At 41.6% G+C, this 24,668-nt stretch overlaps 2 protein-coding genes across 2 annotated transcripts in view; both read left to right on the forward strand.

Annotated features, from left to right (window-relative positions):
* The window catches only part of LOC105198287, a 103,721-nt gene extending 80,110 nt beyond the window's left edge, over nucleotides 1–23,611 (forward strand). The window contains exon 6 of the mRNA XM_039457638.1: nucleotides 22,156–23,611. Coding sequence (XP_039313572.1) covers nucleotides 22,156–22,554 — 399 coding nt within the window. The 3' untranslated portion in view covers nucleotides 22,555–23,611. The remainder of the gene's footprint in view (nucleotides 1–22,155) is intronic.
* LOC105206447 lies at nucleotides 14,532–18,257 on the forward strand. The gene is made up of 2 exons (XM_026140909.2): nucleotides 14,532–16,751; nucleotides 16,832–18,257. Exons 1-2 carry the CDS (start codon nucleotides 16,506–16,508, stop codon nucleotides 18,185–18,187), a joined length of 1,602 nt encoding a protein of 533 aa, XP_025996694.1. The 5' UTR covers nucleotides 14,532–16,505; the 3' UTR covers nucleotides 18,188–18,257.
* Nucleotides 23,612–24,668: the final 1,057 nt, after the last annotated feature.

A 24,668-nucleotide genomic window follows, 5' to 3' on the forward strand; every position in this document is an offset into this window, starting at 1 on the left:
AAATCAACTTTGTATAGACGTCTGCAGATATCCTTCAAATGTTGATTTTAAGACGTCTAGAAAATGCATGCGATCCCGTGGTGCTGTGTGCATCATAGTATTGTTAAAAAACATAAATATTTATATCAGTAGACGAAATAGGTCCATATATAAAAAAACCTCGATTATACAGCCCAATAAACAAACAATATTTTTTAATTGTTTTTTTAATAAAAATTTTTTTCATATTTAATTTAATTATTGTATTATATATATGATATATATTTTCTAATTACATTTTTATTTAAACAAATAACAGAAAAGTTATTCCAAATGCTATTCTGTATTTGCAAAATTAGTAAAAAAATCTATAATTTTATATTTGTTTATATAAATATTATGCTTTAATTATACATATTTTATTTTTTCGATAACGTATATTGACCTGATCTATCAGTTATATACACATATCAGCATAAAGTGTTTACAGGTCATCACAAGGAATCAGTTCGCAGCGATCATGGATATCACGCAACGTTCACCGGAGTCGCGACTTGGATGGGTGACCGCTTGGAAATTTCCGAAAAAATATTCCCGACATTTTTTTTGCGAAAAATGTTTTTTAAAATGTTACACAAATATTGTTTTGTTCATTGGAATTATGTGATGTAATAATATTTATGTGAATATTTTGGAAAAATGGGATGTTTCAATGCAATATTTCAAAAAGCGGACATCTTAATATTGCTACAATCTTCCAGTAATGTTGCAGCAATGTTTCGCAATCAAAATGCAACATTACAATGTTTCAATAAAATCATTCTGCAATGTTCCTGCAATCTCTCTGTGCTGTATGGGATACGATATGATGGTTTTTCTAACCTGTAAGCTGAATCGTCAATAATATCTCGGTTCGCGGGGCAGACGACACATTTTTTCTGCCGAATTCGTTCGTGGTGTAAAAACGCGTTGAATGGGCCTATAATAAATACGTACAGAGAAAAATATACATTTTGCATTAACTAGAGTACACATACACGCAAATGCACACGCACACACACATAGAGTGTTTTCGTACAAGTGACCATCCTCTTTTATCTCGTAAACTAACAGAGATAGACCCAATAAATGTAATATGAAATTAAATGGTTTGAGCTAAACGTTATTGTGAGCACAGTGGTTACTTAAAGAAATTATCTATGTAACAGAACGAAGAGACATGCATAACTTTTGCATCCCTGATAGCCATCTGTCTGTGTTGTTGCTGTAATGTTGCCGAAAACAAAGGGCATTAGTTTTCAGCAAATTTAGAACAAGGTGTGTGCTTCATTTGCCTTTGGTTTGACATCGTATGAATTCAGCACGTTTTGCTTCCAATATGCTGCGTATTTGCTATCAACGGTTTATCGCTATACATAAAGAGCAACATAAGAGCAAATTGCCAACAACATGTGCTGAGTCAATATTCAACAACATGTCGAAAACGGTTAAATATATGTTTTGTACTTTTTTTCAAATATATAAAAAATAAATAAGTTAATTCTTCTTTCTGCTGAATTGTTACCACTCTGCCAAAAATGTGCGATAAAACCGATTAAAAAAAAGTAATCCAAATCGATCGAGATTTCTACACCAAAAATACGGTATTAAGACCGATTGAAAATAAGATCGGAATCTAGATAGATTTATTAAAATAGAATACATTAATGTAAACGTAATAAATGTTTAGTTTACAAAAAAGTATTTCTTGTATCCTTTTCGTTAAAAAAAATTAAATTTAAATTAAACATTTAATTTATGTACAAGATTAAATAACAATACAAATTGTTATTTACATATAAAAATATAAAATTTTATGTGGACCAATGTTCCACACACACACGTCACGTTTGAAAAAAATGAGAGCGAGTATTCATCTCGAGCTTACAACAAGCAAGTCCTAAAAGCTTACGGAAGTATGAGCTGGGGTGTCCACCGCGGTGGCACCTGGATATAACGCCTATGGCCACACTCGATTCACGAGAAAATCTTCCGCGGCGTGGCCGCCTAGCGATGACGTCAGTACTCACTTGTTAAATCCATTTCAATCCGATCTAATAGACAAGTAAATAATTAATTTACTCCTGTTTATTTATTACATTACACACGCTCGCGCAAACACACAATCACATACGTACACGCGCGCGCACACACACACACAAATCGTTTTCGACATTTTATTTGGCTACAAGACAATAATTAATATATTTAATGTTTTTAACAAATACACGACAAAAGCACAGCATCATTATCTTTTTTTTATTATCGTCACGTTGTTCTTATGTTGTTGAAAATGATTGATAAAGCAAAATGTTTTCCACGAATAGAAGTCATTTTGTTGGCAACAGAATAAGCAACAGTTGCTCTCCGTTTGCTTTGAATCTGCTGACATAAAATGTCTCAAATCTGCTCTCATGTTGTTGAATATGTAGGACTATGCGTTACGTTTTCAGCAAATACACAGCAACTAGTCGAAAATTCATGCTCAGCATTAAGTTACTTGATTTTGCAAAACATGCATGGCTATCAGGGATAGTAAAGTGAATATTTTTACATGATAAAGTTATAGCGTTTTTTCTAACGAGTATATGTATGATGTACGATATATTAAAATTATTTTAAAATTTTTACGAGTTATAGCAATATAAAATTTTGCGAGCGAATAGTACTATTTCAGTTTTGCCCTTGCGGTGTTGCTAACTTCCGACTCCCACTTTGGTGATTAACATGTAATATTCGATGTACATAAAATGTAAGTAATAAAAATACGAAATTCATAAAATCTATAAAATCTATTACACCAAATATTATAATTAGATGTCAACACGTTACATGTCAATCGCCAAAGCGGCAGTCGGAAGTTAGCCACATTGCAAGGGCAAAACTGAAATGGTACTATTGTACGTCCACGAAATTTTAAAATGATATAACTTGTATAATTTCTAAAATAATTTTGATATATCATACATTATTGTACTCGTTAGAAAGTACGCTACAATTTTTATCAGATTATATTCACCTTACATGCAAAAGTTATGCATGTCGCTCCGTTCTGTAACATAGATAATTTCTTCAAGTAACCACTGTGCTCACAATAAAGTTTAGTTCAAGCCATTTAATTTAATATTACATTTATTAGATCTATCTCTGTTAATTTACGAGATAAAAGGGAGTGGCCACTTATTCGGGGACACTTTGTATATACAATTTAGAATAGATATTGTTCCTTTTACAGTCATATTCGTAATCAAATTCTGAGGCGATTTCTTCTTTAGCAAAAATTTGTCCGAAACTTAGTTTTTAAGTTATAGAAAGGAATAGTTAGCGTATGACGGGTCAGATACAAGTGGTATACGGAAGTGGCGTAACTCATTGTTACACGCAAGTGTTTCCGTAAGGCGCCTGCTGCTTTCAGATGACACAACAGTACGCGGATAACACATTTACATTTAAACTCTCTCAATCTCTCAATCACTCTCTCTCTCTCTCTCTCTCTCTCTCTCTCTCTCTCTCTCTCTCTCTCTCTCTCTCTCTCTCTCACATAATCCCTCCTCTCCCTTGCCTCCCTCCTCTCCCTTGCCCTTCTGTCTCCTCCTCGCTCCTAGCCGATCCTTCCACCTTTTATTTCCTTCACATTACACCCGATGCTTTGCTGCGCGCTCTACGCCGCAGCACCTCCAAATCCCCTGGACCCGACGACATCAACCGTCGCTTCATCTTAATGTGTCTTCCGTTTATTTTTCCTCTCATCCTCGATATTCTCAACCGGTCTTTCACCACTTCTTCCTTTCCCTCCTCCTGGAAACTCTCTCATGTTATCCCACTTCCTAAATCCAAGGATCCCACCAAACCTTCCCACTTCCGCCCTATATCCTTGCTTTGCTTTTTTGTCTAAAATCCTCGAGCGTGTTGCCTTCGAGCAACTCTCCTCTCACCTACTGACCTACAACCTCCTCGATCCTCTCCAAACTGGCTTCCGAAGGGGGCACAGCACACAGACGGCTCTCCTGAAGCTGCTAGATGATGTGAGACTGGCCATCGATAAAAGGATGGTCACCTTGCTTGTCCTGTTTGACTTTACCAAGGCCTTTGATACGGTCTCCCACGATCTTCTTCTTCGTAAGCTGCGTTCTTTCCGCTTGTCTCCCTCCGCCTGCCAATGGGTGCGGTCCTACCTCACGGGGCGTCACCAGCGCGTGCGTGGCCCGGACGGCTCCTTCTCGTCTTGGATGCCTGTTATTGCTGGGGTCCCCCAGGGCTCGGCCCCCTGCTTTTTTCACTTTTCATCAACGACCTCAGCCCCGTCCTAAGGCATTGCAGCCACATCCTGTACGCAGATGACCTGCAAATCTATATTCACTTTCCATCTGCTGACATAGACGCCGCTCTTGCAAAGGTCAGAGCGGACATTGCCGCAATCGAGTCCTGGGCTCAGAACAACTCCCTCATCCTTAACGCTCGCAAAACTAAATCAATGCTCCTGGGGTGCTCTAAATTCATCAACAGCATTCCCTCCTCTAGCATCCAACTACACCTCAACGGTACATTAATAGAATTAACCGACAAGGTCACAAACCTTGGCATCTGCCTATGCAGCTCTCTCAGTTGGTCGGAGCATGTACGTGGCACTTCGAGCCGCGTCAACGGAATCCTTTGGCGGCTAAAGGCCTTCTCCAACTGCCTCTCCTTGCGCCTTCGTACTCAGCTCGTCACGGCTCTCATCTTCCCCGTCTTTGACTACTGTGCGGCCCTCTTCACTGACCTGACGGGGCAACAAAAATTAAAGCTAAGATGCCTAATGAACTCATGCGGTTTATTTTCAACCTTCGCAGGGATGAGCACATTTCGGGGTTTTACGAGAGGTTGGGGTGGCTTAGCTCTGACGACAGGCGGGAATACCTCACATGTTGCCTTCTATTTTTTATCATCCTCAACTCGTCTCCTCTCTATCTCTCCAAAAACTTCCGTCCTCAGCACCGTCCTCTCTCCCACCTGCGCTCCTCCGCCTCTTCTTCCCTCGATCTCGCAGTCCCTTTCTGCTGCACCTCCACCTACCAACGTTCCTTTCATTCGATTGCGTGTTCCCTATGGAATAATCTCCCTTCTGCCGTCAGGGAGGCCGCCTCAACTAGCGCCTTCAAGCGCTTGCTCTTCGGCTACCTGAATAGCCGTGTCCCTGCTGCAATGCTTCCCCCCTCGGCTCACACATAGCGTCCATCAACGTTACTCACCACTAATATCTTCTACTACTATAAAGTCATTTTTATTTCTTTTGTTTTGTTTATTATAGTTTATTTTCTTCTTCTTCTTTCTTTCTCTATTGTTGCCTACTACTCTCCTGGAACTTAGTTAGACCTTAGTTTGTAAGTGATTTTGTTATTCTTTACGCTCTACTGTATGTACTTCAGAGAGTCCTTAGAGGGCTTGCCCTAGGACAAAATAAATGCTTATTCATTCATTCATTCATTCTCTCTCTCTCCTTCTGATGGCCTGGGCAAGTCTGCGAGTCACCTTGAGGAGCGTCTAGAGGCTCTTGAGCGCGCTAAGCTCAGCTCCGAGCTTATCATGTTTGGCGTGAGGGAGATCCCCTCCGAGGATATTCGCGCCGTCACTGCTGGCATTGCCTCCGCGCTGGGAGTGGCGGTTTCGCCTGCCGAGATTACGTCTTGTGTGCGGATCCCATCTAGGGGGGACCGTCCGCGCCCCATCATCGTCAGGTTGTCCTCCAATGACGCCCGTAATCGGTGGATTGACGGGAAGAGGGCCAAGGGAGTCCTCGAGGGCGCCGAGGTGTCCGCGGAGCTTTCGGGTTTAAGGATTAACATCAATGAGAGGCTGCCGGCTGCTGCGAGGTCCACCCTCAGCGATGCAAGGCGGGCGGTTTGAGATGGCATGCTTCACCGGGCCTGGGTCCGTAATGGCCTTATCTTCCTTAGGCGCCACTCGGATACTTCGCCCATCAGAGTACGACATCGGAAGCATCTGAACAGCCTCACCGCCGGCCCCCCGCCTCTGATCTCTGCGTCGACCACCAGTACCCCTGGGGCCTCTACCTCCGCGACGACCTCGACCGACCTCACGCACGTTGCCGCATCCGCACTCTCATCAACTCAATCTACGGGTGCCGCCTCTGCGACGACTGGCTTCCAGCGGGCGCCTATAGTCAAACCCCGTGCGCCCCCCGCTGCGTCCTCCGGTGCTCCCGGAGCCGGCCATGCGACAGTTGCTCGCTCTTCATCTGCTGGTGGAGCCTGACTCTCATCGGTCTCTCTCCCCTCTGCCCCCTCGAGTCCACTTTGAGTATGCCATGTGAACTGTCAATTCCTTATCCCCCACTTTGATGAATTCGCTCACTATTTCTCCAGCTGCAGCTATGACCTAGTTGCCATGTCTGAAACGTGGCTCAAGCCCCACGTCCCTGATAGCTTGGTACGCCTCCCTGGCTTCTCGCTCCTGCGTGCAGACAGGATAGGCAAAGGGGGAGGAGGGATTGGCGTTTATGTTTGCGACGGACTATCCGCTAAGTTACTGGCTACCTCGCCCGCACAGTATTGCAGCCAACCAGAATATATGCTTGTCAGCATCTCCGCGATGAGACGCAGGCCTATCCTACTAGCCATCATTTATCGTCTTCCCAAATTAGGTCATCTCGCCTTGTTCTAAGTAGACTTTGAAAAGCTACTACCCTCCTTCCCGTCTGCCGTGATAATAGGCGACTTCAACATAGACCTAAATCGCCAATCTTTCGACGCTTCTTCGCTGCGAGATTTTTGCGACAGTAATCGTCTCCACATTGTCCCGTTTTCTGACACACAGCCACCTCGCACACCCGCATAGATCATTGCTTGGTCAATAATAGTGCCTTTGTGCTGTCCCATCGTCAATGTGCTCTATCCTTCTTCTCATCACACGATCTCATTGAGGTCACTCTTAATAATCACTTTAATCGCCTTCCGCCTCGTCTTATCTCCGCTCGCGATTTCTCCAAATATAGCCTCGAGGCACTACATAGTCATCTAGCCACTCTCGACTGGACAACCGTATACCACTCCGTCTCGCTCGACGATAAGATCACTAACCTTCTGCACTCAACTCTTGACGCTCTGGTCCCGCGCCGCACTTTCTCCGCTAGAAGGCCGCCTGCCCCGTGGATTCGGCGTGAACTGCGCTTAGCCATGCACGAAAGAGACTCGGCCAGAAGAGCCTTTCGCAGGCGTCCTTCTTCCTCCACCTTAGTCACTTTTCGCATACTGCGTAACAAGGTGAACATCCTACTGGACATGGCCAGGAATGATTACCTTGCGCAGCGTCTCGACTCTGCCTCTTCTCCCGCTCAGCTCTGGTCCAAGCTTTGATCGATGGGACTTGCCAAGTCTCGCTCGCCCACCTTGTCTTCCAATGCATCTCTTGATCAGTTCAACTCTTTCTTCACGGCAAGTCATCACTCCCAGCCACCTCCCTCACTGTCCTTAACCTTCCTCACTACTCCCTCCCCCCTGCACCAACCACAGTTCCTTGCTTTTCTTCCTTCTACTTCAAGCATGTCACACCTGATATCCTCTCGACAACTCTCGCTAGGCGGTCATCCAACGCTGCTGGCCCCGATGACCTCAATCGTCGCTTCATATTTGACTGCCTTCCCTACGTGTTTCATATCATTCTCGATCTCCTAAACCTCTCCCTTAACTCCTCTACCTTTCCTACCCTGTGGAAGCGCTCCCACGTGATCTCTCTCCCTAAAATCAAAGCCCCTTCCTCTCCTTCAGACTACCGACCTATCTCACTCTTATGCTTCCTTTCCAAGATCTTTGAGCGCATCGTTTATGATCAGCTATCCTCTCACCTTTCCTCTCATCATCTCCTCGATCCTCTACAGTCTGGTTTTCGGCGGGGTTACAGCACGCAGACTGCGCTCGTGAAGCTGGCGGACGATGTAAGACGAGCCATCGATCAAAGAATGGTCACCCTGCTCATCCTATTTGACTTCTCTAAAGCTTTCGATTCCGTCTGCCACAACTTACCCCTGAGCAAGCTTGCCATCTCCTCTCCTGTACTTGGCTGGTTTGAGTCGTATCTCTCTAACAGAACACAGCGTGTTTGTGAGCGCTACGACTTCTCCTCATGGTCCACTGTTCAGGCGGGAGTCCCTCAGGGTTCCGTTCTTGGCCCCTTGCTCTTTTCCCTTTTCATAAACGACCTAAGAGCTGTTTTCCATCATTACCATCACATATTATATGCCGACGACCTGCAAATTTACCTACATTTCCGTTCATCCGACCTTGCTGACGCCTTTGGGAAAATCAGCGAGGATATCTTTGCTATCGAGAGGTGGGCAAACAACAACCGCCTCATGCTGAATGCCTCCAAGACCAAGGCCATTCTCATAGGTAGTGCCCGCTACATCAACGCCATCAACACTAACCATGGTCCTTACGCTCAATGGCACACCTATAGAAATAACTGATCGCGTAACCAACCTCGGCTTAACCTTTACTAGCGTGCTCAGCTGGAATGAGCAGGTTAAGGCAACCTCCCTACGGGTAAACAGAGTGCTCTGGCGCCTGAAATATTACAAGCACTGCCTGTCGCGTCCTCTGCGAGTGCGTCTGGTATGCTCCCTGATTTTCCCATTCTTTGATTATTGTTCCGCTGTCCTAACTGATCTAACCGGTCAGCAAAGTCTTAAGCTTAGGCGACTGATGAATGCTTGTGTGCGCTTCATCTTCGACCTCCGCTGGGACGATCATGTCTCCCATCACTATCCTCAACTCGGCTGGCTGAGCGCGGAGAACAGGAGGTCTTATCTCCTCGGCTGCCTGATCTACTCTGTCAGCAGTACCGGGACACCCCCTTACCTTGCATCCTCTCTTGTACCTTGCTTCCAACCACGCGCTGCTTCTAGGGCTTCGACCTCACTGTTCCCACTAGTCGCACAGCAACTTTCCAGCGTTCTTTTTCTGTAGCTACATCTACGCTTTGGAACTCACTTCCCGCACCTAACCCATTCGCGGTGCTGTTTCCATTAGCGCCTTTAAACTTGATCTTCATAGTTTCTTGCTTCATAGTGACGCTCCTCATTCCCAGGCCTAACTGCGTTCTAGTCTATGTCTAATTGAATTGGCACCTTCTTTTACCTTTCTAGCTCTCGTTCTCGTTCTCTTTGCTTAGCATACAAATACTCTTTCTGTTAGTATTATATAAAGATAGGTATATCACATTCTTGTTCTGTTTTATTTTACTATTATGTCTATACATTATATTCACTGTACGTTTGCGCTAGTCAAATTATTAATCACGTTTTCGTTTTCATCTCTATTCTAATTATTGTTTTCATTTTTTTATTTTCTACTATTATTTTTATTTGTTGTTACTAGTTTTAAGTTGAACCGCTCTTAGACCTGTATAATTTGTATATTCTTTCTGTCCTTAGAGGGTTTACCCTAGGATAGTAATAAACGCCCTCTCTCTCTCTCTCTCTCTCTCTCTCTCTTAACACGTACCTCACCACCGCTCGCAAATTGCTCTTTCTGCTAAAATCGTTCGTTGCAAAGAAACCTCCCGCCCCGTGGATTAACGATGATATTCGCGGACTGTGTAGGCGCGACGCAGCCCGAAGAACCTTTCTCCGTCACTCCTCTCCTGAGAGGCGAGCTACTTTTTGCGCCTTACGTAATCTTGCAAAATCTGCCATAATGTCAGCTAAAAGCTCTTATCTCTCTAATAGACTGCGCCCGACTACGGGCTCTGCGCGCTTATGGTCAGAGCTGCGATCTCTGGGCCTTGCCAGGGCTGAGGTTCCTTACCTTCATCCTGATCTTCCACTCGACTCTTTGAACACCTTCTTCACTACTGCACATCTTACCTTTTTTCCTTCGCCTAGTCTCCTGCCCGCATTCTCCTCCCACATCTCCCCTTCTGATCTCCCTTGCTCCTCTCCCTCCCCCCCTGCTTCCTCCTCGTCTTCGTTCTTATCCGATCCCTCTATCTTCTATTTCCTCCACATCTCTCCTGATGCCCTGCTGCGTGCTCTACGCAGTTGCTTCTCTAACTCCTCCAGTCCTGATGACATAAACCGCCGTCTCGTCCTTTAATGCCTTCTTATCATTTTCTCTACTATTCTTGAGATATTTAATGCCTCCTTTACCCGCTCCTCTTTCCCTTTTACCTGGAAATTATCTCACATATTTCCTCTACCTAAAACTAAGCATCCTTCCGAGCCCTCCCACTTTCGTCCTATATCCTTGCTTTGTTTCCTATTTAAGGTTCTCGAACGCATAGCCTTTGAGCAATTCTCCTCCCACCTCCAACTTCATAATCTCCTTGACCCTCTCCAAACTGGCTTTCGTAGAGGGAATAGTACTCAGACTGCTCTTCTGAGGCTTCTTGACGATGTCAGACTCGCCGTCGACAAACGAATGGTCACATTGCTCGTCTTATTCGACTTCACGAAGGCCTTTGATACGGTCTCCCACAGTCTTCTTCTACAAAAGTCTTCCATCCACCTGTCCCCCTCAGTCTGCCAATGGTTCCAGTCATATCTCTTGGGGCGTCAACAGCGCGTGCGTGGCCCAGATGGTGCTTTTTCATCTTGGGCTCCTGTTATAGCCGGAGTTCCTCAGGGCTCCGTACGTGGCCCATTGCTCTTTTCTCTATTTATTAATGACCTCAGGTTAACTCTGAATCACTGTAAGCATCTCCTATACGCAGATGATTTGCAAATTTATTTACATTTTCCGCCTGCTGATCTTGACGCTGCCCTTGCAAAGGTTAGAGAGGATATTGCAGCTATTGAATCCTGGGTCTCGCTCAACTTTCTCACCTTAAACGTGCAAAAAACAAAAGCAATGCTTCTGGGTAGCGCTAAGTTTGTAAATAGCCTCCCTCCCTCTCTCATACAACTGCACCTCAACGGTGCTCAAATCGAAATCACCACCAAAGTCACCAACCTCGGAGTCTGCCTTACCAATACCCTCAGTTGGTCCGAGTAGATACGTGCCATCTCTAGCCGTATTAATGGTATCCTTTGGCGTCTAAAGGCTTTCAATAACAGCCTCTCCCTGCGCCTTCGCGCACATCGTTCATAGTGAGGAGACCTCCCGCCCCTTGGATAAACGACACCATCCGTGATCTCCTGCGAAGGCGGGACGTAGCTAGGAGAGCTTTCCTCCGCCTCCCCACTCCCTCGAGGAGGGAAACCTTTCAAGTGCTCCGCAACCAAGCCAAGGCCGCTATTAAGTCCGCCAAAAATACTTACTTGACTAAAAGGCTTGGCTCGACCTCCAGCGCAGCACGATTATGGTCCGACTTGCGCTCTCTGAGCCTCGCTAGCGCTGGGACCCAGTGTCCGCATCTAAATGTCTCCCTAGAAATCCTGAACTCCTTCTTCTCCTTAGCTCACCTCGCCTCACCCGACCCCCCTATCCCGCCGCCAGGCTCTCATCAAATCTCTCCCTCTAGCCCACCCTACTCTCTCTCTCCTCTTCCTTGCTTCTCTGTCTCTTCCTCGCCTCTAGCCGACCCTTCCACCTTTTACTTCCTTCATATTACACCCGACGCTCTGTTGCGTGCTCTGCGCCACAGCACCTCCAACTCTTCCGGACCCGACGACATCAATCGTCGCCTCATCTTAATGTGTCTTCCGTGCATCTTTACTTTCATCCTTGATATCTTTAACCGGTCCTTTACCACTTCCTCCTTTCCCTCCTCCTGGAAACTCTCTCACATTATTCCACTTCCCAAATCCAAGCATCCCTCCGAACCTTCCCATTTCCGCCCTATATCCTTGCTTTGCTTCCTGTCCAAAGTACTCGAACGCGTTGCCTTCGAGCAACTTTCCTCCCACCTATTGACCTACAACCTTCTTGATCCTCTCCAAACCGGCTTCCGAAGGGGGCATAGCACACAAACGGCTCTACTGAAGCTGCTCGACGATTTGAGACTGGCCATCGATAAAAGGATGGTCACTTTGCTCGTCCTGTTCGACTTTACAAAGGCCTTCGATACGGTCTCTCACGAGCTCCTTCTTCGTAAGCTGTGCTCCTCCTGTCTCCCTCCGCCTGCCAATGGGTGCGGTCCTACCTTACGGGGCGTCACCAGCGCGTGCGTGGCCCGGACGGCTCCTTCTCGTCTTGGATGCCTGTCCTCGCCGGGGTCCCCCAGGGTTCTCGGCCCCCTGCTCTTTTCACTCTTCATTAACGATCTCAGATCCGTCCTAAAACATTGCAACCACATTCTGTACGCGGACGACCTTCAAATTTACATTCACTTTCCACCTGCTGAAATTGACGCCGCTCTCGCTAAGGTCAGAGCGGACATTGCCGCAATCGAGTCCTGGGCCCAGAACAACTTTCTCATCCTTAACGCTCGCAAAACTAAATCCATGTTCCTGGGGTCCTCTAAATTCATCAACAGCATCCCCTCCTCTCGTATCCAACTTCACCTCAACGGTGCACCAATTGAAACAACCGACAAGGTCACAAATCTCGGCATCTGTCTATCCAGCTCTCTCAGCTGGTCGGAACAAGTTCGCGGCACCTCGAGCCGCGTCAACGGTATCCTTTGGCGGCTAAAAGCTTTCTCCGGCTGCCTCTCCTTGCGCCTCCGTACTCAGCTCGTCACGGCTTTCATCTTCCCCGTCTTTGACTACTGCGCGGCCCTCTTTACAGATTTAACGGGGCAACAAAAACTAAAGCTAAGACGCCTAATGAACTCATGCGTGCGGTTCATTTACAATCTTCGCAAGGATAAGCACATTTCGGGGTACTACGAGAGGTTGGGGTGGCTCAGCTCTGACGACAGGAGGGAGTATCTCACATGTTGCCTCCTATTCTCTATCATCCTTAATTCGTCTCCCCCCTATCTCTCAGAAAATTTCCGTCCTCTTCACCGCCCTCTCTCACACCTGCGCTCCTCCCCCTCCTCTTCCCTCGATCTTGCCATCCCCTTCTGCCGCACCTCCACCTACCAACGTTCCTTTCATTCGACCGCATGCTCTCTTTGGAACAATCTCCCTCCTGCCGTCAGGGAGACTGCCTCAACTAGCGCCTTTAAGCGCTCGCTCTTCGGCTATTTATTGAGCCGCGGTCGTGCTATAATCCCTCCCCCCCCCCCGCCAGGCACATAGCGCTCTTCAACTTCACTCACTACAAACATTACTATCACCGACATGTTATTTCATTTGTTTTGTTTTGTTATTACAGAATTATTATATAGTTTAGTAGATTATATAGTTTAGTTATCTCAGTTATATCTACTTCTTCTTTGCAGCTTAGTATTCTCCTGCAATTTCGTTTGTTCTTAGTTTGTAAGTGATATTATTGTTACTCTCTACGTTTTTCTGTACTTCTGTGCGTCCTTAGAGGGCTTGCCCTAGGACAGAATAAATGCTTATTCATTCATTCATTCACATCTCGTGACTGCCCTCATCTTTCCCATCTTTGACTATTGCGCGGCCCTATTCACCGACCTTACGTGGCAACATAAGTTAAAACTTTGACGCCTGATGAACTCTTGGTTCATCTTAAACCTTCGCAAGGATGAGCACATTTTCGGATATTATGAGAGATTGAAGTGGCTCAACTCTGACGACCGAAGAGAATACCTCACCTGCTGTCTCCTATTCTCTATCATCCTCAACTCTTCTCCTCCCTACCTTTCCAATAATTTCCGTCCTCTTCATCGTCCTCTCTCTCACCTTCGCTCCTCATCCTCCTCTTTCCTTGACTTTGCTGTCCCCTTTTGCCGTACCTCAACTTACCAACGCTCCTTTCACTCCACGGCTTGCTTCTTATGGAATAATCTCCCTTCTGTCTTCAGGGGGGCAACCTCTATTAATGCATTCAAACATGTGCTCTTCGTCCATCTCAGGGGCCGCAGTCGCGTAGCGCCGCCTCTGCCCCATGCTCCGCCCCATCCTCTTATCAGTATGCTATCTTCATCTCATTCTTGCTGCACTTGCTTGTCCCTGGCATTGCTTATTTGAATTGAGCGTATTTCTGTATTCCTTAGCTTACTACCTTCTGTTTATTTCTTATTCCAGTTTACAAATTTGTTAATATTCTTCGTACCTTTTGTTTTCTTGATTTGCTCTGTCGGAAATACGATCTATTCTCTAATCCTAGTTATTAAGTTTAATTTTAATTTTATACTTTAGTACTTCTTTTTAAATATTTCTTATCTCAATTTACTGTAATTTTATTTAGTTGCTTCTCTATTATTCTTATTTTATTTTTTGTTTCTTTTTTCTTCGTTTTTCTTGTTTTGTTATTTACTTTTTATACTGTATTTCCTGTCTATATATTTTCTGGTTTATATTCTTAAAGGGCTATGCCCTAGAATATTTATAAAAGCACAATCAATCAATCAATCAATCTCTCTCTCTCTCTCTCTCTCTCTCTCTCTCTCTCTCTCTCTCTCTCTCTCTCTCTCTCTCTCTCTCTCTCCTGCCGCGGTGACAATTGGTCACAGTATAAAATTGAAAGAAATAGAGTAGTAAAATCAATCAGGGAAAAAAAGAAAGAATATTACGAAAATATGATAGATTTTAATAAAGAAAATCCTACGACTATGTGGAAAACCTTGAAAGAAGTAATTAGAGGCGAGTAGGTATAAAGGAAATAAGAAATATAGATTTTGAGATCTTAGGCGATACTAAAGAGTGCAATATAGCCGATAAATTTAATTTATATTATATACAAAGTATCAATAGTATAGTAAACTCTATAAAGGTAAAAAGATCCGGCAGTGATATAATTGAATTTTGGATGAATATAAATAAGAAAACTATATATACTATTGAGAACAAAGGAATTATGGAAAGTTTTGAGGTTGTTACACTAGAGCAGCTAGAAGAAATAGTTATAAGATTACCAAAAAAGAAAGGTACGGAAGAAGGAATAACTAGTGATATATTGAAGGTATCTTTTCCTCTAATAAAAGAAAAATTTGCAATTTTAATAAATAATTCTTTAAGAGAAGGTCACTGTCCGGAAGGTTGGAAAATCTCTACTATAATACCAATCCTAAAGATAGATAAAGAAAAAAAACCAACGAATATAGGCCTATTAATATGTTACCAATATATGAAAAAGTGCTAGAATTAGTAGTAAAAGAACAACTTGAAACATATTTGAAAACAAACGGTATTATAACAGAACATCAGGCGGGATTTAGAAAATATTATTCGTGTGAAACAGCGATTCAATCCGTCATAGACGAATGGAAATTAATAGTGAGCAAGGGAAAAATGGTAGGAGTTATCTTCATGGAGCTTGAGCGTTTGAAACAATAGGTAGAGAAAGATTGTTAGAAAAAAATGTATCAATACGGAATTAGAGGAATGACCTTAGAGTGGTTCAAATCATACTTAAATAATAGGAAACAACAGGTACGATTCAATCAGATATGGTCTAAATTATTGCCTACAGAATATGGAGTGCCACAAGGTTCAGTACTAAGACCTTTGCTATTTATATTATATATAAATGATATAATTGAAGTCTGTCCAGAAGGATGCAATATAAAAATGTTTACAGATGACACGCTTATATATGTAAATGGAGAAAATAGTGCAGATGTAGAGGTAAAAATGAATACGGCGTTTATGAATATAAATAAGTTAAAAATGAACGCAAATAAAACAAAATATATGATAGTTAGAAGTATTAGAAAAGAATTAAGAGGTATTACTGTGGTGAAGTGTCTGGATGGAATTGAAATAAAACGGGTGTCAACCATGAAATATTTAGGTATAATGCTAGACGATAGACTTAGATTTCAGGACCACTGCGATTATATACTTAAGAAAATAGGAAAAAAGACTAGCTTTTTAAATAGAATAGGTAACTTTGTATCAGCATATACTAGATGTATTGTATACAAGTCCATCATAGCACCTCATTTCGAGTAGGGGAGAGTGGGGCTGGTTGGCCGCGAAGCAGGTTAGCCGACTGGCTGTTTGAAAATGATAGGAGCGACAAGTGGCGCCCTCTCTACGAAATTAAGTGTGTTAGTGAGAGATAAATACGTGACTGTGTTATTGTTTATTTATGCTGCGTCGTTTTGGCAAAACAGTAATTTGTTTATTTTCGAGAGTGGTGAGTAAATACATACAGTAAGAAATTTTTATGGTTATTGAATATACTTGTTGTTATAATTAATGGAGAGTATACATATTTTAAAGAGCATTCCATAGACTTTCTAAATTATCATTGTTTTTAAAACTAACCTCACTTTTGATATTCGTAAAATGTAAAAATGTTTTGCTCGTGGCGTTTGGAGTAGATTGGCCGAGTTGGGTACGGGGCAGGTTGGCCCAGTCGTAAAATATGAAACGGGAAACAGTTTTAATTATATGCACTGTGCGGATAAACAATAATATAATATTCATGCTAAACGGATAAATATTTTATTTCAAGAATAAACTATGTATTGTTAGTATTAAATAAACAAAAACCTAATTTTTGTTAGAATAATACCACTGCAATAAAATGCGGGTGTACAAGCGAAAGAGCGAGAAAGGAATGACGGATAAAAAGGTTTTAAAGAAAGCTGTCAACGCTGTCGTCGTAAGAAAACAGAAAATCGGAGCTGTTGCATCGCAATATAACATTCCTAAGCGAACCTTGTCGAGATATTGTTTCAAAACGCGAAACAAGAACCAGGAAAATAATGCGGATACATCATTGCAAGAAAATATTGCTAATCTGAACATTGGGTACCAGAGAAATCGACAAGTAAGCTGAAAATAATTGTCTACTCTTGTATCAAAAGTAAAAAAAAAGCAGTTTAATCAATAAAAACAATTTTTTGATAGGTTTTTACTGCTGATCAAGAAAAAGCACTGGAAAAGTACCTCTTGCGCGCATCGGACATTTATTTTGGTCTGTGCCCCAAAGAAGTTCGAAAACTAGCTTTCCAATATGGAAAGGCAATTCCGGTTACTATGCCAGCGTCTTGGACAGAAAATGAATTAGCCAGGAAAGATTGGTTTTGCTCATTCCTCAAGAGAAACAACTCATTGTCGATACGCACTCCAAAAGCAACTAGTCTTGCTCGAGTTTCAAGTTTCAACCCTATAAACGTTGCTCGATTTTTCAACAACTTGAAAACAGTCTTGAAACGATTCAATATTCAAGCAAGCGACATATGGAACATAGATGAAACAAGAGTTACTACAGTCCAAAGACCAAACCGCATTGTTGCTCGAAAAGGATTCAAACAAATCGGCAGAATCACATCAGCTGAAAGAGGAACTTTGGTTACGGTTGCTGCCACAGTGTCGGCATCGGGAAATACAAATCCCCCATATTTCGTTTTTCCTCGAGTGCATTTCCACGACCATTTCATTCGCGATGCTCCCACGGGCAGCGCTGGATCGGCGAATCGGAGTGGTTGGATGACTGAAGATATTTTTGTGGAATATGCAAAACATTTTATTCGCCATGTCAAGCCATCTCGTAAAAGAAAAGTCCTTCTGATGCTCGATAATCACAAGTCGCATTTGTCTATTGAAGCGCTGGATTTATTCAAAAATAATGGCGTCGTTGTCTTGAGCTTTCCACCTCATTGCAGTCATAAACTGCAGCCACTGGATCGGTCTGTTTATGGATCTTTCAAAACTTACGTCAATACATTCATAGACGCATGGATAACTAATAACCCAGGAAAGAGGATGACGATTTACGATCTTCCTAGCATTGTTGCTTCAGCATTATCACTTGCATGCACGCCGCAAAACATCCAATCTGGATTTCGAGTTTCAGGCGTGTGGCCTTTTAATTCTGAAATTTTCCGTCCTGAGGAATACCTTGCTGGATTTTCAACCGATTGTCCAAATCCGAATGCTGAGGCAGATCCCGTTCCGACTTCATCGGAACGTTCTCAACAAGTCATCGCTTTGGAAGAAATCCGACCATTTCAAAAAGCCAATTCTCGCACATCAGATGTGAAAAAGCGCAAAGGCAGAAAGCGGAGATCGACAGAAATTTTGACCGACTCGCCAGTTAAGAAAGCTCTGGAAGAAGAAAAGGAAACCTTGCGAAAAAAACGAGCGAAAAACGCATCCAAGCAAACTGAAGCAGCGGCAAAAGAAGCGAAGAAGGCTCCTAAAAAACAAGCAGCAATTCCTGTACACAAATCAACGAGGAACATAAAAAAACAAATACAATGAGGCAATTTTTAAATGTGTACAATTGTGATTCAATATATAATTCAATAAACAATTGTTTAAAATGAAATAATGACTGCCCTTCTTTAATTTCACGAAATCGGCCAACCTGCCCCGCTGTCGGGGCAGGCTGGCCGATTTTCCCTGCTACGTTTAATCATTTTTAACTTTTTACAACATAATTTTAAAAATTCTAAACTTTCTATATATGTAGTCACAGGTTGTATCTTTGAAATGGTCAATTCGTTTTTTTTTTTCAAAGGGCCTGGAAAATATAAAAAATCCAAGAATGAAAAAGCGGCCAACCAGCCCCACTCTCCCCTACTGTGCCACTCTATTAGTTGGGATGGGTGAAACGCAATTGAATAAACTTTAGATAGCTCAAAACCGTGCCATAAGAGTAATTTTACAGTGCAATAGATATACCAAAATTAAATACATGCTACACGCCTTACAGTTCATGTCTGTAAGGCAACGGTTATGTTATAATGTTAATGTATTTATCTTTAAAATATTAAATAGCATGACCTCGGAGGCGTTAAACAATAAAATAGAGATAGTTGGAGGAGAATGCGATAGACAAACGAGGCAGACGGGAAACTTAGCAGTAACTTTCCGTAAAACTAGAAGTGCTCAAAAAAACTTTTTTTATGGTATAAAAATGTATAATTTGTTACCTACTGTGATTAAGCAATGTAGAGAATTAGTAGCGTTTAAGAGACTGTTAAAAGAATATATATCAGTTAATATTAATATATAGTTAATGTATATATAATAATTGTATACAAGAAATAGCTAAATAAAGGTCAATCAATCAATCAATCAATCTCAATCTCTCTCTCTCTCTCTCTCTCTCTCTCTCTCTCTCATCAACGTTACTCAACGCTAATATTACTATTACTATGTTATTTTATTTCTTTTTTTTTTGTTTATTATAGTTTATTTTCTTTTTTCGTTGCTTACTATTCTCCTGCAACTTCGTTAGGTCTTAGTTTGTAAGTGATATTGTTATTCTCTACGTTCTACTGTACTTCTGATTGTCTTTAGAAAGCTTGCCCTAGGACAAAATAAATGCTTATTCATTCATTCATTCATTCCCTCTCTCTCTCTCTTCTGTTTTTGCTATGTATCTGCCTGTCCTTAGAGGGCTTGCCCTAGGACAGTAATAAACGCCTATTCATTCATTCATTCATTCTCTCTCTCTCTCTCTCTCTCTCTCTCTCTCTCTCTCTCTCTCTCTCTCTCTCTCTCTCTCAGAACAACTCCCTCATCCTTAACGCTCGCAAAACTAAATCCATGCTCCTGGGGTCCTCTAAATTCATCAACAGCATTCCCTCCTCTAGTATCCAACTACACTTCAACGGTACATTAATAGAATTAACCGACAAGGTCACAAACCTTGGAATCTGCCTATCCAGCTCTCTCAGTTGGTCGGAGCATGTACGTGGCACTTCGAGCCGCGTCAACGGAATCCTTTGGCGGCTAAAGGCCTTCTCCAACTGTCTCTCCTTGCGCCTTCGTACTCAGCTCGTCACGGCTCTCATCTTCCCCGTCTTTGACTACTGTGCGGCCCTCTTCACTGACCTGACAGGGCAACAAAAATTAAAGCTAAGACGTCTAATGAACTCATGCGTGCGGTTTATTTTCAACCTTCGCAGGGATGAGCACATTTCGGGGTTTTACGAGAGGTTGGGGTGGCTTAGCTCTGACGACAGGCGGGAGTACCTCACATGTTGCCTTCTATTTTCTATCATCCTCAATTCGTCTCCTCCCTATCTCTCCGAAAACTTCCGTCCTCAGCAGCGTCCTCTCTCCCACCTGCGCTCCTCCGCCTCCTCTTCCCTCGATCTCACAGTCCCTTTCTGCCGCACCTCCACCTACCAACGTTCCTTTCATTTGACTGCGTGCTCCCTATGGAATAATCTCCCTTCTGCCGTTAGGGAGGCCGCCTCAACTAGCGCCTTCAAGCGCTTGCTCTTCGGCTACCTGAATAGCGGGGCCCTGCTGCGATGCTTCCCCCCTCAGCTCACACATAGCGTCCATCAACGTTACTCACCGCTAATATCTTCTACTACTATAAAGTCATTTTTATTTTTTTTTGTTTTGTTTATTATAGTTTATTTTCTTCTTCTTCTTTCTTCCTCTATTGTTGCTTACTACTCTCCTGGAACTTAGTTAGACCTTAGTTTGTAAATGATATTGTTATTCTTTACGCTCTACTGTATGTACTTCAGAGAGTCCTTAGAGGGCTTGCCCTAGGACAAAATAAATGCTTATTCATTCATTCATTCATTCTCTCTCTCTCTCTCTCTCTCTCTCTCTCTCTGTCTCTCTTCCTCTCCGTGGGCTTTGGCATGTTCGCTTGCCTAGCGTGTAGCTCATCCGCTCCTGCACCTGTCATGGTCTGAGCTGGTTCCATACTGCTGGTCGGTCGCTGTTTTGGAACCTGTAACGATTCAAGGAAGTCTGAGCGGTTTATTGCCCTCAATTGTAGAGTTGTGATCGGATATTAAAGAAAGTTTATAAATGATCGGATTTAATGAGAAATTAAATGAAAAACCTGGATATCCTAGGAAACGTCACTGTAGTCCAGAATTTGCCGTTTGGATTGGTCGCCACCTACTTTATCCACCAAGTAGGAAGAAAAGTTGTAGACTATACAGCCTTTCTGAAAACGATCCAGCTTTCGCGTAACTTATCGAATGCTTACACGTCGGGTCCCGATAGCACACATCCCGATAACACACAAACCACTCACAATGGCAGATGCCTAGAGATTTTCCGTAGGTTGGGTTAGATAAGTCAAGATGATTGGTTGGTGGGCTATCGGGATGTACGCTATCGGAACCCTCCCATGCTTACACAGGCTGCTTGGCAAAATCGCAGCGGTTTCTCGAGCGGTCTCTGGTCCGGGTCGGGCTTGTCTCCACCCTCGGAAATCGGCCTTCGGTCTCAGGATACTTGCTCAATCAATCAAATAAATTCACACGCTACGCATCGATATGTTACGCGTCGGGATAGGAATGTTGCGAGGTATGTGCGATTAATTAACACTCAATTAATCAACACTTGACGATTAAATAGTAACAAAACAATTTATTGTTTCAAGTACATGTCTTGCTTCGCGGTTCGAATACATTCCCGCACAATAGTTTCTTATTACTATTCGCGGACACGCATTTCTCCTCGCATACACGCATTCATAAGACGCGTCGTCACACGTCGCCCGCGACGTTGCTACGCAATTGTCTCGCACGGGCCTCACTGCATTAAAAATGCTGATAATTGAATAAAATAACCGCCGTCGTAGCTGATCGCCACGGCGCTACACGGCGAACTCAAAAGTCTGGGTGCACAAGCGCGTGTAGTAGCGGCCGGACCATCAGATGCGTACCCATCTGTGTGGGCGTCACAATTTCTATTAAAAACTGTAAAACTGAAATTCAGTTTTTATAAAATTACTACGAATATTAATGACCAATAATCATCCTATAATTTCTAAAGAGATTGTAATAAAATTATTTTAACAGTTGTTTTTTTAATTCAACGCACGCGCGAATTATACGAAATATTATGATATTCCATTACTCTGGATATATTCTTGACCGTCATCCTTCCTTTATAAAAATTACATAACAAACAAAAATTTTATTTGATAAATTTACATTGAAATAATACATAGAGTACAGCTATTAAGACCAAGAGGCATCGTAAACATAAAATACTTAAAAATTGAAAATACGATATGTACGTGATAATACATATGTAATATGAATAATGCAATAAATCCAGTTTGATCGTATTCAAATATATCTGTTATCTTTGCTCATTTCATACGCGCAAACTCTCAACTTTTGCTGTGATTTCTATACACGAGTCTCACTTTATTTCCAACAAACGAATTTTATTTTTAATTCAATTGCAAGAGGCTCCAGAGATATCTCGATAAAAAAAATTGTTTTATATTACAGGTGGATTTCCAACTGTGCGTGTACACTTCGCCGGCAATCGATCTTCTCTATTTTCTTAATACAAGTCCTTCCCCGGATATCGTCGAAAACAAGAAAGATATTCTGTTAAATGAATATCTTGGCACACTGTCGGCGATTATGAAGCAATTAAACTGCAAGACACAGCCGCCCACTATGGAGGAATTAAAGGCTACAATAAAGCGAAGAGCTAGCTATGGAATGATATCATCCTTTACGGTTCTTCCAATAATGCTGTGTTGTAAGGATGAGGCAAAAGATTTGGATGAAATCATGAGCACTGGTACTTTTGTAAATCCAGGTTTTAAAAGCGAAACTTTTAAAAAGATAATGATAAAAAGAATTCCAATGTATGACGAGTGGGGTTTACTAGACCTTTAATGCATATTTAATGATTTCCTGATAAATAATTTAAAAAAGGAATAAAATTAATAAAAACAGGAATCGAAAAAGAAATAAGAATAATAGAAAAAAATAATAGCTAATCAAAATACACAGCAAAATCATAAAAATTAATAACAATAAGGGAGAATGGGGTAGGACAGCGTAGTTAAAATTTGATGAATAAAATCTAGGTTTTCATAATTATCATAACATTGTTACATATTTTATTGTATATATAGGAGAAGAGGGTATTATGGTTACTCCCATAAGCACCATGGTAAGCACCATGGTTACTCCCATTATTTCTGTTATTAGATAAATTCAAATAATTGTTTATAAAATTACACATTAGTAGCATTTTTTGATGGCCCTAATATGGCCCTAATACACAATAGCTAACAATTATTATATGGCATTTTTACTTTTGAACACTACTAAACCTTTTCAAAGTACACTTTAGCACTTAATTTCATATACTCCTTCATTGTTTTTAAACTTAGCGTATTATCACACGAATGTACGTACAATCAAGTGTTTTATGTTATTTAGCTTTTTATGTTATTTAGCTTTTTATTCGGCCATATTTTAAGTTATATAGAGTTAAACAATAACATGAGATTTTGTTAATATTGTTTGTTTAGACAAAATTTTTATATTAAAATATTTCTTTGATAAATCGATTGTTACTCTAAAAGGTAATGTTTAAAAATAATAGAAATATTATTTTATATTTGTTTTAAAGTTAAAGTTTATTTAAAGTTAAACAGAGATAAAATAATATTTTTTGTTACGTCCGCCGATTTGGAAATCGTGCAGCGTAATTGGTTTTTTAGTATTCTTGTAGACCGCTGTCACTAGTTATTGTGACCATGGGTGATATGCTCATCATTACAACACTTATTATTTGGGGAGATTTTGAGAGTGAAAATTGTATTGGGTGTTGGATTTCGAGGCTGCGTGAAAAAGGATGCGTGAGATTGTGTGTAGTAAAAGTGCTTGTATTTTCAGGTTTAAATTATTAGAACATTTCTTAAATAAAATATATATACAGGGACCCATTTTAAAATTCTTACCTCGATAATTCTTCAATGAAGCTTTTTCAACAAAAATATTTTAAACAAAAGTTGTATGATTTCGAAAGGGACATAAAATGGTGTCATTAATTTGACCTTGAATAGTTGCTTGAAGGTTACGTAAAGATTATCTTCAATTTTTTTAATAAAACTGTTTACTTTTTATAGCATATTCTTGTAACTTGTCTCAAGATCTTTCCAAAACACTATAAATACTCGTAAATGTTTTCTCGTTAAGTATTTTTTGAGTTATAAGATTTGAAAGTTACAGTACCGCCGACATTAGCATCACTCAAAGTGTACCACATGGAAATGTTCCATTTAAAAAAGTTAATGTTATTTTGATGTGACGCCATCCAAGGTCAAACTGATAAGTTCAGTAAATAGCTTTCATGATCCTATATAATGTTACGACCGGAAAAGTCATCTTGTATTTGCGCAGTAATGCTTTACAATAACACGCCCGCTCGCGGAATAATAAGACAGACTTTTAGAAAGATAACTTTAATGTAAGAACGTGATAGTTCATAAGAAAAATCCAGACGATGACAACAACAACCGTTGACAGGAAACAATCTTTTCCTGTGGCGCACATCGATTGCCTTCGCGCGAATTAATATTAGTCGCTTCTTCAGAGCGGGCACGCAACACTAACTTCTCTAAATTTCAACTTTCTATCTAGTTTTGTTCAAAAATTATGAGATTATATATTCAGACATTTGCCCCATTATGTATATATACTGCCCCGCAAAAAAAGCGGTACACTAAAAATTTAGGAAAAATTTATCAAATTTCAAACGTTTGTAAAACAGGAAATATTTATGATACAAGGATGTTTCAAAAACGAAATTAAAGCTTGAAACCTGTACTTTGAGAAACATTTAATGTCAATTAAGTGGCATGATTAATTTGCTAATGGCTAATGACATAACGAAAACTTGCAAAATTGATAAGTAAGACATGAAGTTTCTAGAGTTGTGTGAAGTGAAGTAGTTGACGTAACTCAATAAGGTAAAAAGCATGTGAAAGTTTAAAATT

Source organism: Solenopsis invicta, chromosome 14 (assembly GCF_016802725.1).
Source record: "Solenopsis invicta isolate M01_SB chromosome 14, UNIL_Sinv_3.0, whole genome shotgun sequence".
Taxonomy (NCBI): Eukaryota; Metazoa; Arthropoda; class Insecta; order Hymenoptera; family Formicidae; genus Solenopsis; species Solenopsis invicta.